Source organism: Musca autumnalis, unplaced genomic scaffold (assembly GCF_047663935.1).
Source record: "Musca autumnalis isolate F117 unplaced genomic scaffold, ASM4766393v1 scaffold_3, whole genome shotgun sequence".
Taxonomy (NCBI): domain Eukaryota; kingdom Metazoa; phylum Arthropoda; class Insecta; order Diptera; family Muscidae; genus Musca; species Musca autumnalis.
Window position 1 is genome coordinate 77,496,981 of NW_027411866.1, and position 19,861 is coordinate 77,516,841.

Consider the following 19,861-nt stretch of genomic DNA (forward strand, 5'->3'; position numbering starts at 1 on the left):
CGTTCTACGGTATTTCAAGAGTTTTGTGTTTGAGGAGCCAGCTTAAATTTGGTCTATACTTTACTAATGATTGTTCCGTCTTTAGCTGTTTGGTAAGGAAATTTACTTTGTATGACTAAGGTATGAGTGAAACTGGTTGGATGATATTGAAGTCGCTACTGGGACAAATGTTTTGTAGTAATTAAAAATAAAGTATGTAAAGTATTGAATTGAATCCTGGAAAACTCGAGATGTTTTCCTATCAAGGAATATCACCCAAGTCCATTTTGAAGTCTATTACATTTTCAACAAGGATGTGTCATTTCAACCCCAAGACATTGTCTGTCAATAGTCCAAAACAAAATAACAAAAAAAAAAAAACTCCATAAAAATTACAATTCCTTGGCATTTACGATCCACCGGCGAACATACATTTTAGTTGTTTATATTCATGCCGAACATTTAAGAAATTTGTTATCGTTTTCGTGCCCAAACAATCAAAAGTGCCAACATTGTTGTCCGTGTCGTTGTCGTCGAACCAAACGACAAAAATTTCCATATTGGGCAAGTATGTAGCGTTTTTTTTTTTTTTTTCATTTTTGCTCGCCTATTCATATGAAGAGAGTCAGTCAGGCAAGTCGTTGTTTTGTGTTAATAAAATCACTGAACCCCAGTTAATCGTTGGTTGTTCGGTATTGACTGCTGTATTAATGGACACCATGTTAAGTTACGACTAGTACTCAATTACCCCATAGTTTGGTGTTATTGGAACGGACTATGGACTCGTGTAATGGAGTAAGTGAATTCAGGAAGGCAAGCAGGCAGGCAGTCATGTGGCCAGGCTTACAATGCCACCACATTTGGAGCTGCATGCAAAAACAGTTTTAGTCCAGGCAGAGTCATTCAGTCAGTCAAGTCAGTTTTAATCGAAAATTTACAATAAAATAATACGATGACGACGGTGACTCTTGAATAGGATCTTTTGTTGGAAATTATGTCGAATGGGAATTGTTGTGCCACCTTTTCCAATGATGACAATGGAGGAGGATTGGAAGGAAGTTACCCATGATGACGACGATGACAATTTCGTGAGGTGTTTACGCAAAAGTGCTTAAATATTTCAAAGCGAAATAAATTTATGTTTTTTATTTGTTTATTATTGTCAATGTGAGTGAGTTGAAGTTTAGTTGGGTGTTTATTGGGACATTTTGAACAAATGTTCATATATTTCTTAACACCCCGGTTGCTGTCCAATTAGCTGACACCACACACAAAACAAAAAAAGAGAAGACAAGAAGCCAAGATTCAAGATATTGACATCAATGACTTTACGATTGTGTCGGTGAAATAAAGCCGACACGTCAATAAAACAATTGATGAATTGTTGCAGAGAAGAGAAATCATTTGCTGTTTTAATTTGTTGCTTAAACACCCGCTAAATGTTGAAATTTGTATATGTAAATGTGGGAATTTTATTTTAGTCATACATACCCGTACAAATATTAAAACTTTTGTATCACCAATGCGATATTTGCCTTCCGAGACACGAACCATGGGGAACTGTGATGGACAGGTACATTTCTCAACCAAATCACGAACCTAGAAATAGAAGAAGGAAAATAAAAGTGATCGTGAGATTGATTATTTCTAAGAAGTTTTAAAGGAAAATGTTAAAGCTTAAAGTCATAAGTCTTAAATGGATAAAGGGCAAGTTTAATGTGGTATATTTAGTCCTTTAACATATGTTTAAAAAGGACAGAACAACTAAGCACTCACCCGGCATTTTATTATTATAAATTATTTTAAATCGCTCTTACTCTTGAAATCATCAACCGAACATTTTTCTTATCTCTTGCAAAAAAGTGTTTTTTTAAGTATCGATTACGGTAAAGTAATCATTTCAAAATATATTCAATTGAATTACTAGACAATCACATACTATTTTTTTGGCCAACAATAACAATAATAACCGACATGCCATCATACATCGATGACTTCCTAGTGGAATATGAGGATGATGCTACCTATAATGCTGTGGTTAGCTTATGATTGTGGTTATGGTTTTTAAGGGGCAAAGTAGGAGTATCAAAACATGAAAAAGATAGGTTCACAGTGCTGCGATATAAAAAAAAGAAATATTTTTCATTATTTTGCGACAAAAGTACCATGGGTTGGGTAATTGATGACGTTAATCATACGATATCTAAGTGTGCAATCATAGAAATACTTTTTTTCAAAAATCTTCCGAAGGATTTTTAGAAGAATATTTTTTCAGTCGCAGACAAACATTTTTGGAAATATATTACTATAAATGTTTTGTTTTATTTTTATTTGGCAAGAGTACTATGGGTTGTATAATAGACGACGTTAACCATACCACACAATTCTTAATGCCGGGCATACACTATGGGCATGCAGGACAGCAACCGATGAACCCTTGTGTAAGTGTGTGATTGAATATTGTGTGGCATTCCTTCAATCCATATTGCAAAAATGATGAATTTTCCTCCAGAAATCGATTTTGGGTTGAAGTTTTCCAAATTTATAATTTCCTCACAAATAATATTTGTTGTTTTCAAAAAATATTTGTTGGTTACTTGGAAAATAAACAAAATTCATCGGATTGAAAGGGGTTCATTTACAAAATCAAAACTATTTTGATTTCAATCCTGCCAAAACTACTCCCAAATACATTGACAAAAACTTCAAAATTTACTAATACTATTACAAATGCTGTCCTGCATGCCCATAGTGTATGCCCGGCATTAAGCTATAAAATTAAAAAAACATTTTTGAATGTACATATGATTTTTTGGAGGATGTTTGAAACAATATTACTTTCCAAAGATTTATATTCTAAATTTTTAAAAATAAAAATATTTAATGGTCTTTCGTGCGCTTCACCCAAAGGACAGATCGAATAGACTAAAAATATATACTACGAACGCCAAAAAGAAGTGGAGGACCAGTGTCGATTTTAGGGGGATTTGGCTATATTCTTATGGGGATGGTATTATTTTTCGACAAGAAACAAGCAAATAACTTTTTGAGCTATAGTTCTGAAAAATTATGTTTGTTGAAAGATGTTTGAAACAAGGGAACTGATGAAGATCTGTGGCGAGATCTGAAACTATAGTCTTCCCAGCCTTACCCCTTGGTAAACATCGCCAATTTTTTCCCACTAATAAATTAAAGTTGTTTTAATAAAGTATTAAAACAATGACTATGGGATTGTGGATTAGGGATAGGTAATGGAAAGCAATAATCGAATTTTCGACTTTTCAATTTTGGTCTAAAACTCACAACTCACAGAATTCGAAGAATTCTTAGTTGATACGTGCTGACATGTTGCAAAATATTTTGATTTTGGTGTTTCTTTGGAAAAGCCGAAAAGTGAGTGTGATTCTCATTCATACGAGAATACCAGACACTTAAAGAGTTCGGTTTTTCGCTAAAAAGGCATCATTTCAAAAACTGAGAAGCCAATTGATAATTCCCTTCGCCGGGATGAAATCATGATATTGGTAGCGATCAGTAACATTTTTCAACATTGTCAGTTCGTTTTGAAAAACATTACTCTCTGTAATAGAGAGTAATGATGAAGTTTAAGCCATTGGGGGTAACACTCCAGACTTAAAAACAATCAAATAAAACCAAAAATGCAATTTGTCGGTCTAGCGACTATTTCAGTAGTCTTAAAACTCGATTTTCGACTTTTTGATAACCACAGAAAATCGATTATAGTCGACTATTCGTCGATTTCCGAATTTTCTTTTAAAACTGTAAAACCGCCAAAAGTGTAAAAGCACCAAGTCAACAATCGGAAATCGATCAAAAGATAATCGATTATGCGATTTTCCCTCCAGACAAAAGTCGACTACGATATTTAGATTTTTGACTGCGAAAAGTCGATTAAACGAAAGCCGACTTACCTATCCCTATATCTTTGATTTGGGAATTCGAGCAAAATATGTTTGGCCAGTCTTTTTAATTTTAATTATATTTTTTTTTTGAAGTGTATCAATGGTTGAGCTAAAATAATGTAATAATTTAAGAAGATATTTTTTACCCTCAGTCTTTAGGCTGGAAGGGTATATGGACAATATTATTGAAAATTTAGCATCGTTGAACCCAAGGTTTAACCCTTTATAACTCGCGAATAGTGGTTGTATATTATACAATTTATATGCTTTTGAGCTATAGTTCTGAAAAATTATGTTTGTTGAAAGATGTTTGAAACAAGGGAACTGATGAAGATCTGTGGCGAGATCTGAAACTATAGTCTTCCCTGCCTTACCCCTTGGTAAGCATCGCCAATTTTTTTCCACTAATAAATTAAAGTTGTTTTAATAAAGTATTAAAACAACGACTATGGGATTAAGCCTGACTATTTTGAAAAACAAAATAGAAGTCGTCATCCCAAATAAAAAAACGCCAACCCTCCTGTTTGAAAAAATATTTTTTTAAAGATTACTGACCATGATAAAAAATGCTGATAATTTTGAAATTAGAAATTTTTCATCATCAGTCGGATACCTAGCTCAAAGACAGGGGCGATAATAATAAATATATAATCTACGGGCTGCAAGAAGTAGCGAAATACCGATTTCGGTATTAGGGGATTTTAAGAAATTTTAATGGGAATTCCATCGCAATATCATTGACCCAGCTTATTATTTTTAATTCGACATTTTCGAAGATTGCCAAGGGTTGTATAATTGACATACACAATACAACACATAACTTTTTGACCTATAATCATTCAGTAATTTAAACTTTTTTCAAATACTACCTGAAAATTTTTTAAATTTATTTCTCCCAACAATGGAAAAGAGATTGCATTAAAAGAAAATTATTTATGAAACCCCTTTAGCACCAAGATTGTCTGATTATTTATAGAGAAGTTGTATTGTATGACCTGACAGATGTTCTTGGAATGCACAAGTGAAAGTGATATGGAGTGGAAATGGTGTTATGTATTACAGAGGTACACTATAACATAATAGCTGTCATGCAACTACACAAAAGTTGGATTGTGGATTAGGGATAGGTAATGGAAAGCAATAATCGATTTTTCGACTTTTCGATTTTGGTCTAAAACGAAAAATGCGATTTTTCGGTCTAGCGATTATTTCAGTAGTCTTAAAACTCGATATTCGACTTTTTGATAACCGCAGAAAATCGATTATAGTCGACTATTCGTCGATTTCCGAATTTTCTTTTAAAACTGTAAAACCGCCAAAAGTGTAAACCCACCAAGTCAACAATCGGAAATCGATCAAAAGATAATCGATTATGCGATTTTCCCTCCAGACAAAAGTCGACTACGATATTCAGATTTTTGACTGCGAAAAGTCGATTAATCGATTAAACGAAAGTCGACTTAACTTTGATTTGGGAATTCGAGAAAAATATGTTTGGCCAGTCTTTTTAATTTTAATTCTATTTTTTTTTGAAGTGTATCAATGGTTGAGCTAAAATAATGTAATAATTTAAGAAGATATTTTTTCAACATTTTTTATCCATCAACATGTAAAATATCGGTAACCCACCATTGTAAAGATATTGTGTAAAGATGAAATGAATACCGAATCCCCTAATGCAACAAATTTGACAGGACTTTTTACAGATAAGTTTCAGCGGCAGATGGCCTGACAGAGGTTTCTTGAATGTAGAAGTGGAAGTGATTTTGTGATTTAATAAAAAAATAAATAAAATAAACAGAGGCTATCCAGCCGAAAGAGTAGCGACAGTCCCGATAAAAGATATGTTCTTCAATATCAGTTGTATATCCCGTCCATAACACGGACGCTACGATCCCGAGAAGGACCATATATGTAACTGCGCCCATTATAATGGCTTTATAATATGTCGATCGATTTAACCCATAGCATAGGAGCATTCCTATCCAATTTTTGCATTGAGCTAACTAACCTTTCTCGTTTTTTTAGTTTTCTCAATAGTACCATGGGTCCCATAATTGACGGCGTCAATAATACGCCACATAACTCCTTCTTGTCTTGAAAGGAGCATACTTTTGATGATATTAATTTTTATAGGGCTTCTTATTGATCTTTCAGCCGGAGACGAGATGTTAGCTCTGTTCCTTTACGTGCCTGAGGTTACCATTTCTTACCATTTTTAACCTGCAAAGCGTTCCTTTACTTCAACAAGCATACAATTTATATGAGACCAGTTCACCACTTTTACCATTTTTTGCCACTGTTACCATTTTTTAAAGTAAAGGAACAGTCCGGTTAACCACAAGTGCACAGTCCACAATTCAAATCGACCTTTCCATTCGAAACCGTTAGGATACGGTTACAAGAAGTAGCCCCCATAGCATTCAACTTAATATAGAAATGGGAGAAACACCCCCTAATACCCACAGGGTGTTTTGCGAGAAATACATAGTTTTTCATAGAACTTATCGACATTTGTTTATGTTTCATTTCTTTAATTAGCGAATATTTATAGCAGTCGCCGTGAGCGCATCCTTGCCACAATCTAGTGGATAGGACTCCCCCACCCAGTTTCTTCAAAAGGTACAAACAGAAATCTTTTAAATCAACGAGTTTATCAGGCAGTTTTGGATAACATTCCCTCTGATCCAGTAAGGCTGGCAGTACAAAGATACAGTGTGAATGCCGTACTTCGAGCCAACCGTATCCCCCTCCATCGCAGCAGAATAACGTCAGCTGTCACGATAAACACAACTGGTTTTAGCCCAATTAAGATCCGGATGATGCAATCGCCTCAATTCGTATTGGTCCCGAACTGTCCTGCATGTAAATTGGGACCGGACGACACGTTGCATTTGTTCAATTGCCTAGCTAAACCCTTTTACCTGTGTTCCGATTCTTTATGGACGTAGCCGGTCCAGGTTGCAGAATTTTTAAATCGGGACACAGAGGAACATAACCAAATAACTGAAAAGATATACGAAAGAAAATATTTTCGTTGTTACAACAACAACCATACTCCACATTTTTATAATCTCGGGCTTAAGGCTACCGAAGGTGTATCCACTTTGTTACGATCAAAAATGCGCTTGATCGAAATAAAGGTTTTGGACCCAAAGTAATGCAAATCCCTTTCAAGCGAATTGTAGTCGATTAAGCCTTGTCCGTTCGTCTCTCTATCTGCAAATCTCCCTACAAAAAATCGAAAATTGTCCCTGAAATGCCGCGCACGCGTTTACGTGCAGTTTAGGGGCTGTTAGAGGATTGTTTTGAAACGATGGACAAATAAAGTATTTAATGGTGGTAAAACTATCGAAAGAAGAGACTGACTCAAACCTAAATCATAATATAGTTCGAAGACAACTCCTTCCTGAACTTCCCTGACAAAAGGTCAACATTTTCGCTTAATTGAAATTTACTTACAGTTTAAAGTAGTCCTGGTAATTCTGACGGCAACGATATAATTTTTTTCATTGGTAAATCTATGCTTTCTAACATAGTAATATTGTCCTAGGATTTTAAACTCCTGTATTGAGTTTCAAGTGAATCATAATATTATAAGGTTATTTTTTTATCCTTAAACACCGCATATACTTCAACATTAATATTGTTATAGGGCAAATAGTCTGAGAAAGGTTAGCTAATGAGCATACTTTTAGGCGGAATATTTAGATATTAATAACTACGGGAGTACCTACTACGGATAATAGTTATTAATGTGGTAAAGCCCAGGGCTTATCTTGATCCAGTTTTTATTTGAAATAAACACTCAGCTCTCTTATAGAATATCCAACATCTGTTAAAAGTAGTGAGCTGACATGTGCAAGCATAGACTTGCTGACACCATGACCTAAAACAGCAACACATCCTGCGGTGACCAATGAATGACCCTCAAACTTAAATCTAGTTAGTCCATTCCTTCAGGCACCTCCTCCGCAAATGTTCAACACATTTGCTCTTGAATTCAGTTTAAAGACACTTGTGTCGTTATAATTTTGTGTAAGGGAAGCCAATACTTCCCAAGATATGAAAATGGAATAGGGCCACTGCCCGGGAAAAAGTGCAGTTAAGTCTACTTTTGGACGTATTTCGCCGGATTTCGTTACACTGTGTACCTTTTTCCGAACATTCCTTGCCATCAAACAAATATGATTGCATTTTTGGTAGTTTTTCTTTTCTTTTTTTTCTTTTGGGGAGCAAACGAAAGTCAAATGAAAGGTCAGAACTTAATGTGTGTTGTTTTCGTTGTTGTTGTGTTTTCCTAAATGGACAGACAGATGCGGATTGCAAGCCCTGACTATAATTTCGTTTCGTTTTTTACTTTTCTGTTAATATTGTACATGATACAACTCCTACTCCTCTTCCACCTTCTATATTTGCGGTAGCATCAACCGCCACCACCATCAGCAAGCAGAAGAAACATCATCTACCACATTACACGGCATGGAACAACATTAGACATTATCACTGTGATCGTGTTTAGGTTAAGAAACAATTCATATAAGTATGCAGCCGATGTCAGCTGTATCTCGTACAGGAGCACTCCAGTACAACAGCAAGTAAAATACACTTTGTTTGGCGCTACCTTTTAAGACATTTGTTGAACCTTTAAATGGCCCGTGTGCTATCTTCTAACAGCAACAACAATGAAAAAAACACGATACTACCATAACAACTACCGAGATCCAGAGACGTGACGATCATCATGATCATTCCAGGGTCCAGCAAAGTCACTGTGGCTGTCTTTCTGTCCGTCTGTCTCGTGGTGAGGTTTGTCTTTCTTCCATGTCCACATAGCAAGGCTCCCTCACTCACAATGCATTGCATAAATTCACGCGCTCCTTGGCAATTTGTGGTGCCTGTTGTTGTTATTATTGTTGCAAGATGCCGGGGCGGACGTTTAGAGGTAGTGATCTTGCACTCGCGTATGTATCATTCATTGTCTAAACAAATAATCCAACAAATAGGCCCACAAACAAGCAGCTTACATGGCCAAAACAAATCTGTAGGAAATGCGAAACTTAGAAGACGACGACCAAGAAGAAACAAAAAAAATTAAAAACAGCAAACAACATTAACGGCTTCTTTATAGTCTGACCTCTGTACTCCTGGGGTTCGTTTCGTTTTGTTAAGAGTGGTGTCTACAACAGAGGAGTTGTAGGATTTGCAACATAAAAATATAATTTTTTTGTGGACTTGTACGCTTGTCTGTCCCTATTTGGCCTATGTGTCTTTAAATCACAGTTTATGGCAGTTAGGCAGAGGCCGTCGTATGTTTGTTACCACAATCGTGTTTGACTACATGTTCCTTCCTCATCGTCATCGAACTATCGTTGTATTATTGGCCAGCCATATTGCCAATACCCTATGTTCATGATTATAGGACGACTTGGTTGTTAGAAGATCGTCACCAGGATCTCTAACACGCGGCGACAGCGGCCTGCCCAACAAGCATTGCAAACAGCAAGCACAAAAATTCGATACCATTTGTAGCACTTCATATCGAATGAAACCAAAACAAATTTCGGTCGTTTAATTTTATGTTGAAAACCATTTAAGTAACAGAAAAACAATTTCATTTTATGTTAAATCGTGTTGATGCATAATTTCATTTGAGATATTTTCCTTTTTGGTCATCCATGGCGGCTAACAGAAATTCTCTGAACTCACGCAATTTGTAAAAGAAAAATTGAAAACAATTCGATTCGAGGAAATGAAATGAAATGAAAAACTACACAAAAAAGTGATTTTTTTAACAAAAAACAAACGATTAATGGCAAACATATAGAAGAGGTTTGGAGATGATTACAACGATTGTTGCAAAATATGTTAGCTTGAAAGGAAAAATGAAGAGAAATTTCACTGTTGTAAAGGGTTAATTGCCAAAAATGATCAACGGCTTGCAACCAAATTCAATGGATTTAATATCAAACTCCTGTTATAAAAGGCCCTTGTGTGCAAAGTCCACAGTTAAACATATCGAGCTAGATATTCAGGCTAATAGAATTGATTTAGGAAAGGATTTTAAATTCCTAGTTCGGTTTTAAAGTGAATTATAATATTACAAGGCTATTTCCTATCCTTAAAACCCTATAACTTAACATTAACATTATTATAGGGCAAATAGTCTGAGAAACATAATCTAATGAACATACTTTTAGGCAGAATATTTAAATATCAACAACTACCGGATAACCTACTATTTAGGCTATCTATTATTAGCTTAGAGGTAGAGAAGCCCAGCGCTTATCTTGGTCTCGCTTTTGTTTCAAATAAACACCCATCTCTCCCAAATAACATCCATCATCTGCTGAAGCTAGAGAGCTAACATGATCCGAGCGACACCATTACTCATAAGAACGATGGAAACTTGGTTTGAGGCGGCGGAATCAAACATAGACAAATAGAAGGAGAACAGTAACTACAATACTGACGAATATTCCACATTTTTTGGCATCATTTTCTGGTAGTTTGTTGCTGTTACTGGTTACATTATCCACCACAGAATGTGGAAAGGTAAACAGAATGTGGAAAGGTTATATAAGTTCGCCCTCTACCACTAACATATTTTGCAGTATATAAAATTATTATTATTATTAATGGGGTGTGGGTCGTATGTTTATTATATACGACCCACTGTACATTCAGATAACTTCATAGGTATCTCTAAGCTAGGCACTAAGGTATCATAGGTATCTCTAAGCTAAGAACTGGTTCTTCCAGACAAATATGCAACCAATTGCATCAGCCTCCTATAAGTTCTTCTATGAGTAAACCTTTTTGTCCTCTATATGCAAGTGGCCTGGACGATGCAAAACTCTTTTTGTATTCTATAAAATTGCTTTTTATCTCCCAAGAGGATGCATTTTGAATCCGGTAGCTGAAATATGTCAACAACTTGCTCCGGTGTAATCAAGTTATAATTATCTAGATGAACTTTGGGTCGTATGAGTATTGCCACAAAGTATACGATCTATCGTTCATGTCCTTGTCCTTGTGGACATACAGTTAAGCCATAAAGTAAGCCTGTTGTGCGCTCTAGTTTGCGGTCAGGATGAGGTTGTATATTTAGTGTATGAAATTAGCTAAAATTCCTGATTATTCTATTGACGTTAGTCTAAGATTTCTGTCATATTGACATAGTCTCGTAATGTTTTGAGCTCGATTGTCCTAATATGGTCGAGTCTTTGTATCATGTCGCTCCCTAGTAGCCCTTTTCTCGGGTTTGTGAAGGCCTGGCAATGACAGAGGTAGTGTTCCAACGTTTCGTCGTCCTCTCTGCATGTCTGCATTCACTGCTTTCTGCGCAACCTCTTTTATGCAGGTGCGCTTGTAGACCCAGGTGTCCTGTAAGGATACCCGTCAGTCTACTAATGTCTTTTTTACTTAGTAAAAGCAGTCCCTTTTTTGTCCTCGTCTGGGTTCTCCCATAGGATTTTTGTGTTTTTTCCCTTGTCTTCTTTATTCCAGAGGGATATATGTGCATATTTTGCCCATGCCTTTAGCTCTATACGCGTCACCTTTAAGGGCTTGGCGTTATCTAGGCTGACTGTAGGTTGTTCCCTGGTCTGTTTTGCTAAGGAGTTTGCTATTTCATTACCCCTAGGGCGGCATTCTTACAATTTTAAATATTCTTCCACTGCGTAGCACCAACAATTGCATACTACACTGGCGCCGCATTGTTTACCACAGACCGGCCCAGAAACCCGGCCTCAGAAACCCAAGTGCTGCCGGATAGTAACTTGAGGGTCTTGTTCCCACTTCTTATATTTTTGCAAATAGCTGTTGCTTGCAAGGGTGACTCAAAGATGATATCAAACGTTACAACCAAAATCTTGACCTCATCGTCCAATATGTTCAGGTGAATAGTGTGACAGGCGATTTAGAGGCGTATATTTTCAAGAAGATATTTAACCTATCACATACATATGTCATCGAGGAGAGAACCCAACGTTATCGTATAATCTCCCGCATGCATTGCGCTCCCTATGCCGTCTGGAGGCTGTGGAATTTTCGAAAGGTAAAGGTTAAACATTTCCGTACATATCACTCCGCCTATTGTTCAGTTTTTTACATACAGTATACGACTGATGGTTTCAGCAGTAATGCGATTCTATTACTCATTTTTTGATTTAACGACAAATTAAAATTTAAACGCACAATTTTTGTCAGTTACTCGAAAAATGTAATTTTAAAACTGTAATTCGTCAATTTGTTTCTCCTAGTGGATTACTAGATTATGCTTTTTAATCTTCCTGGATAATCCATGCACTGAAATATTCCTTTAGTCTTTCTTCAATATAAACCAAATATTATCTAGAGGAACTGTAGGACGCATGAGTATTGCCAATAATGTATACGACCTATGGTTTATTTATTCGAATAGATTACATGATGGATGGTTCCAGATATCCGAAATTTTCAAAATCAATTAAAAATTTATAATTTATCATAAGATTATGTATTCTGGGCGGTAGTTTTCTAGTCTGATATGCAACACATTGCGGTCATCTACTACGAGAGTATCATCTACATCTTGTTCCTAAGAGAACCGTTTGGACGCGTGTAAGGCGCTTGTGGAACTCTAGAAAATTAATTTTGATCTTCCAAACAATTTTCAAAACAGGCGCTGATATATTTCAGCATTATTCCAATGTAAACCCAACACAATAATCAGAGGAACTCTGTGTCATATTAGTATTGCCCGCGACCCATACGACCCTTCGTACACCTAGGAAAATTCAATATACGTTCAAAGTTTATCTTTGGCAGTCACTACTAATTTTAATTAAATATACAACCCATTGAGTCAGCCTGCTATGCTTAGCATCGGTTTGCCTTCTGCAATAGATGCGTTGTTATGCATGTAAGACTCTACAATTTTTGTTCATTTTGTCCATTTGTAGATTTTAGGTTCGAACAACGATTTTTTGTTGTTCTCTATGGACGTAGTGTTCATTAAACATATCTCATTAGACCGATGGCTCTTTTGGTGCTTGTAAAAATATTCTTGAAAAATCCAAGCCTATAGCTCTGTTGGTGCTTGAAATAAAATTCTTAAAATATCTACGTTAGTGCTTGTAAAAATATTCTTAAAAATACAGGTAGGTGCTAGTAAAAATATTCTTAAAAAATCCAAGCCTAAAAAAATATTCTTAAAAATTCAGGTAGGTGCTAGTAAAAATATTCTTAAAAATCCAAGCCCTTATGCCTCTGTTGGTGCTTGTAAAAATATTCTTAAAAACCCAGGTAGGTGCTTGTAAAAATATTCTTAAAAAATCCACGCATATGGCTCTGTTGGTGCTTGAAAAAATATTCTTAAAAATTCAGGTTGGTGCTTGTAAAAATATTATTCAAATATCCACGTTGGTGCTTGTAAAAATATTCTTAAAAAATCCACGCATATGGCTCTGTTGGTGCTTGAAAAAATATTCTTAAAAATTCAGGTTGGTGCTTGTAAAAATATTCTTAAAAAATCCACCCTCATGGCTCTGTTTGTGCTTGGTGCTTGTAAAAATATTCTTAAAAAATCCACGACTATAGTTCTGTTGGTGCTTGTAAAAATATTCTTAAAATATCCACATTGGTGCTTGTAAAAATATTCTTAAAAAATCCACGACTAAAGTTCTGTTGGTGCTTGTAAAAATATTCTTAAAATATCCACGTTGGTGCTTGTAAAAATATTGTTAAAAAATCCAAGCCTATAGCTCTGTTGGTGCTTGAAAAAATATTCTTAAAATATCCACGTTGGTGCTTGCAAAAATATTATTCAAATATCCACGTTGGTGCTTGTAAAAATATTCTTAAAAAAATCCACGCCTATGGCTCTGTTGGTGCTTGAAAAAATATTCTTAAAAATTCAGGTAGGTGCTTGTAAAAATATTCTTAAAAAATCCACCCTCATGGCTCTGTTTGTGCTTGTAAAAATATTAATAAAATATCTACGTTGGTGCTTGTAAAAATATTCTTAAAAAATCCACGACTATAGTTCTGTTAGTGCTTGAAAAAATATTCTGAAAATATTCAGGTTGGTGCTTGAAAAATATATTCTAAAAAAATCCACGCTTATGGCTCTGTTGGAGAGAAGTCCTCCTTGTCCTATCTGGGATGTTTGTGGAACAACTATATATTATATGGCTCTGTTGGTGCTTGAAAAAATATTCTTAAAAAATCCACGCCTATGACTCTATTGGTGCTTGAAAAAAATATTCTTAAATATTCAGGTTGGTGCTTGAAAAAATATTCTTAAAAAATCCACGCATATGGCTTTTTTGTTGCTTGAAAAATATTCTTAAAAATACACGCCTATGGCTCTGTTGGAGAGAAGTCCCCCTTTTCCCATCTGGGATGTTTGTGGAACAATTATATATAATATGGCTCTGATGGTGCGAGAAAAAATATTCTTAAAAATCCACGTCTATGGCTCTGCTGGTGCTATTGCGTGCTAATCTTTGAGATGACGTGTTGATCTTTTTTGAACTATTGGACTTCTAGGATTAGACTTTTTTATCTTCTATGGGTAGAGCTTTGGTGTTTGGAGAGGGTATTTGTATTTCTTAGGAGAATATCCCTCGCACTTTTATAAATAGAATTTGCTATCCTTATTTGACATTTTGTTCTTCCATTAGATAACCGTTCGATCATATATGTAAAAATTTTTGAACTTCTATGAAAAGACCAAAGGGTCTACTAGAAGAAGTTCTTACATAAGAAGACTGTTAGATCTTCTAGAAAAAGAAATTTTGGACTTCTAGAAGAGCAACGCATGGTCTTCTACGAGAAGAATTTTTGATATTTTGGAAGATGGGGAAGAAACTTTGGTTTTGTTATTTTCGCAAAGGACGTTTTTATCGTCTAGTAGAATAGCCCTTGGATTTGTCGTGAGGTTATCTTTTTGTTTTCTATGAGAATAACTTTCAGCTTCTATGAGAAGACTTTTAGTATTTTAAAAAAAGAATTTTGGTATTTTTCTGGTGACATTTTGGTCTTTTATAAACAGGGCAATCATATATACATATTTCTCTCGGAATATTCGGCAGAGAAAATAATTTTAAAAGGTACAATTTTTTTAAATACATATTTTGGAACCTAGAATCACTTAATTATGGAATATTCGAATCGACAAAAATATTCCCTTTTGGACACAAATATTTAAATAAAAAATTGGAGAAAGAGAACAAATTCCGCACGGAATTTTTATTCAGGAGTGCCCTGAAGAAGATATTTGTGTCTCCCGTAAGAATCCCCCTTTGGTCTCTAAACTTAGCGGTATTGTTCTATCATAGGAAGATCTTCTGGTTATCCATTACAAAAGCTTTTGCTCATCTTTAGAAAGATCTTAAACTTTTCACAAGAAGACCTTTGGTTTTCGTGGGAATATCTTCAGGTCCCCTTAGATGGCCTTCTCCTCTACACAAAAACACATTTGAGTGAGTATTTATAAGATAACATCTTGATCCTCTATTGGAAGACACTCATCCTCATAAAAAATAATATAATTTTTTTTAAAAATTACCCTTCAATAGTGAAGCTTCTGAAAATATTTTGGCCAACCGTCTTTCCTCTACGCCTTCTTTTCAAATTAGTAATTAATTGAATACGTGATATTTTGAAGAGATATTCAAACTCAGACTTTCCTTTCAATACAATCATAACTTCTTCTTTTCTTTTACTTTTTTGGGCCAAAATTGGGTGGTACTCTTGTCTGATGGTAATTTGGCTCCCACAATTGGAAAACAAAAACAAACAAACCGACAACCAAACAAACAAATAAACTCAACAGACAATAAAAACTTCCACTTGATGATGGTGTTCGCATGATAATTGTGATTTATTGGTAAATATCATATTATTGTGATTTTATAAGGAAGTTGGGGGATACAAATAATGCACAGAAAATATAAACACCGCAGTGGACTCTGGACGGTGTGGCTTTCTTTGTGGTTTTATCACAGACAGAGCCGGAGAGAGTCCAGACATCATTGATGCTGATGCTGCTGACGGTGATTGTTGATGCCGATGATGAGATGTGTGCAGGGAAAAAAGGTGTTGCTAGGGGGTGGATCCCAGTAGATGTTTAATGTGCGGGTGATCCGAGCAGCTGGATAAAACGTTAAAGTGAAAATTTGTTTATGGCATTTAAATGATCATTATTAAAAGACCATTCACCGATCATTGTGATAACATTAAATCATTATGTTTACGCGCTTTGCAAATCAGCAGCAACAACAACAGCAACTATTCACAAAGGGGCCCACGGCGTTCGGTTGCATGTGTTTTTGGTTTTTAGTTTGCAATCCAGTAGTTGTTGCAATGGTTTTAAGTACCTTGCCTAGGCCTAGGAGCTAGCAGCAATTCATGCATTCCTGGCAGATATTTAAATATTATTTTCACTCTCTGCCGGGTAATTTCTGGATTTTTTTTGGAAGGCATTACAACATAGCACTACAACAAAATAAGGAAATGTTTCTTTTTGGCCATACATAGTTTAGAGTGTATTTTGATTAATAAATTTCCATGTTGTTGGCCGACCAAACGTAATGGTAAATGAGTGACTAGGAGACTAGGATGGTTTGTTTGGTGGCCGCCAGCCACCATCTTCCATGGCAGTTATGGCTGGGGACTGGTGGTGTTGATGTTGTTTGAATTTCGTGTTTTTTATTCGGGGGGTAATTCGTGTTGAAAGTTGATAGCAATTTGCCCAATGGCAAATATTTAAAATCTAAACTTGTCGGTTAAGCTGCATCGTTGGGACCTTTGCAAAAAATAGATCCTTGGTCGGTGTTTTTGACTCAATCAAAGACATTTATAAGATGGATGATGTTTGGTGTTTTGAAAAAAAAAACTTTTAAATAATGATAATTTGTGTTGTTATAAAAGGCGGTGGTGTTTGGTTACTCATCGAAATCGATTGAATGGCAAATAAAGAAAACCGAAACGAAAGCCACAAGCCATAAAATCACAGCAGCAGCAGCCACAGTTAGCCAAAGCGAAGCCACAATTTGTAGTCACACGTTGTATCTTGATCGAATGACAGCCAAACTATTATTCAGCTTCTCCGTCCAGCAGTCCAGTTCAATTGTCCGAGGGCCAAAGGGGAGCAAAATAAATCTACAATTTCAGCATTGTTTGTAATCGTTAATCAAATGTAATCCTTTACACGAAACCTACACACCAATTGCAATTGTTCGCACCACCACCATGTATTGGGGGGTATTCATGTATTTTGATTTGTGTCTGGGAACAAAAATCTATTTGGGGTGTTAGGTCCCAGACCGAAAAGGGAATACCACCAAAATAATAATCTCTAAGGTAAAGTACCAACCGCCAGAAGCCAATGGAAAAATGCTGTTGTTAGTCATTTGACTTTACATGCCACGATCAAATGATCGTCATCAGAGTCAGTTGCAGCAGCAGCAACAAAAACGGTAACAACAATACATACACAAGCTCCAACAAATGTAACAATGAATTTCCAATTGCTGCTTATATTGTTGTTGTGACTGTTCAATTGTAAATTCAAATTCAACACATATATCACAAAACATGAATCAAAATCCTCCGAAAGGATAGAGAGGAGATGAAAGTTGTGAGAGGAACATTTTTGGCAGAGATGTGTTATGGGAGAGGATCATTATGAGAAACACATATTTTAACATTCTAGAGGAGACAAGGGTAACTGTTTCTCATAGTGACTCTTCGGAGTCTATATTCAGGTCGGACGGAAGCCGCCGATCACAGTCCGAAATTGAATTAAGAAATCCCCAAATGAGAGGGGAGGCGGAAATTGTGAGAGCAAAATGTTTGTCAGAAGTTTGTTGTGAGAGAAGATCATGATGAAAATCCCTATTTTAACATATAGAGAGGACAAGGTTAATTGTTTTTCACATCAACTCTTCGGTTTCCATATTCAAATCGGAAATATTAAACCTCCTTCAAAATTGCTGGAGGATATTGCATCTGTAGCACGATGTTCAAGGAGTTCGCTGTCGACGGTTGATGGCCGATGGAATGACGTCTTGGAATATCCTAGAGGCACTACTACTTGGAATGACTAGAAGAAGTTTCAAAGTTGACCAACCTCTGCGTGGATTCCGGGAAATACCCGGAGGCACAACAGCATTACACACCGTATCCGCACATATCATTCGAGAACTGAACTAGAACAGACTTTGGGACCAAAACAATCATGGTGGTTCTTGACCTATCGAAGGCCTTTGATACCGTCAACCATGTCAAGCTCTTCGAGGACGTGAAAGGACTTCCCTCCAGCCGAGCATGAAACGTTGGATAATCAACTATATGTGCAGGCTATTCGTACATACCGATTTCTATCCTTTCGCCAGTATCGAAGAGTTACTACTCCTACCCATGATGAGAAACGGTTTCCAGTTGCCTAACATCAGCATGGATTCCGGAAACTGCACAATACCACAATATCATTACATTCCATAAAAATAGCAGTCGATGACTGAACCCGAACAGGCCTTGCGACCGATCATTCATTGTGCTGTTTGACCTATTGACGGCCTTTGACATCGTAAGCCATATGAAGCTGTTTAGGGACATAGAGAAGATTTGCTTACATGAGTGAGAACTTCTAACTATATGTTTGGACGCCAGTTTTTTGGTATTAAGGAATAAGAAAGAATAGAGTGAAGCAGAAAATTTCCCACGGCGGGGTGATATCTCCGGAACTGTTTCACTTCTACAATAAATATCCCAGAAACATCCCATAAAGGACGACGGAGACTTCTTTCATATAAATGAGTGCACCCATATTCATATTAGCTCAATGATTTGTGAAATACTGTTTATCGTCGAGTCCGAACGGCGTGTCTTACGACACCACTTGTAGAGAAGTTTTACATAGGTGAAATACTCAGGAAATGTCGCCAACATTACACTGAGGGATATTTTGCCACCGTTGAATTTGAAGTTGCCTGGCCTGGGAATCGTACCGAAGCATTCAGCGTGCAAGGCGGATATGCACCACAGTGGCGTCCAATGTTTAACCTCTACCTTTTTGAAATTCTCCACCCTGAAAATGGCATAGAGATCGTAATTTAAGGGGATGATTGTACGATCTTGACGACGGATCCTATCGTCGATAACATATGTACATGATAAGTTAAATATCGTCATAGCTGACTTCGTACAATACTTCCATCGGATTAATATGAATATATCCGCCACTATTTTTCACTGTCACACTGTTTAGCACTTGACATGGTAGCTGGCATCCACTGGAGGAATACGAATATAATATAGCCTCCCTCAAATTCATTGCCATACTATTCAGCTCGTTGATGGCTGAAATTAGCCCGAACAGTTTAATCGCTATCCGGAAGCACATGAGATTCTCACAAACAAACCTTGGTGACCTCTTACAAAGCAATCTATGGTAAGTTATGTGGCGCCAATGTGGTTTGCAAATGTTAGCGCTACGTAGTGGAAGAGGCCTGTAACAGTGTGCTTCCTCATGACACTAGTGGACCATCTTCACGAAGAGGCGAAGATTTTACGGATGCATTAGCACACAAAGATGTTGTGGATGCAGTATCTACTTGGGAGTTATCGCCGAGAGCACCCTTGCCAAAATTTAGTGGACAGGCGGCTTCCCCCACCCAGGCACGTCAGTAGAGATATTCATGATCTAGAGAGAGGTCCAAAGGAACAAAGAGAACCTCTAGATTAACGATATTTTCGGGCAGATTTGAACAGCCTTCACACAGATGCAGTTGCGCAGGCAGTGCAAACATGCAGTGTTAATGCCGTAGATGGAGACCACCCATGCATCGCAGCAGAAGAATGCCACCTGCAGAGGCAAACACGAGTGGTTTTACCCTAATTTGCATCTATAGTCGCCTCAATTTGTAATGGGCCCGAATTGATAGCAAGATACTCAACGCATGTCTTGC

The 19,861-nt window shown here is 36.5% G+C and overlaps 1 protein-coding gene across 6 annotated transcripts in view; it reads right to left on the bottom strand.

Annotated features, from left to right (window-relative positions):
* pigs (GAS2-like protein pickled eggs) overlaps nt 1-19,861 on the bottom strand; it is a 418,326-nt gene that overhangs the window by 21,222 nt on the left and 377,243 nt on the right. For all 6 annotated transcript variants that reach the window (XM_073971921.1, XM_073971917.1, XM_073971920.1 and 3 more), the window contains one exon: nt 1,471-1,578. In XM_073971921.1, coding sequence (XP_073828022.1) covers nt 1,471-1,578 — 108 coding nt within the window. The remainder of the gene's footprint in view (nt 1-1,470; nt 1,579-19,861) is intronic.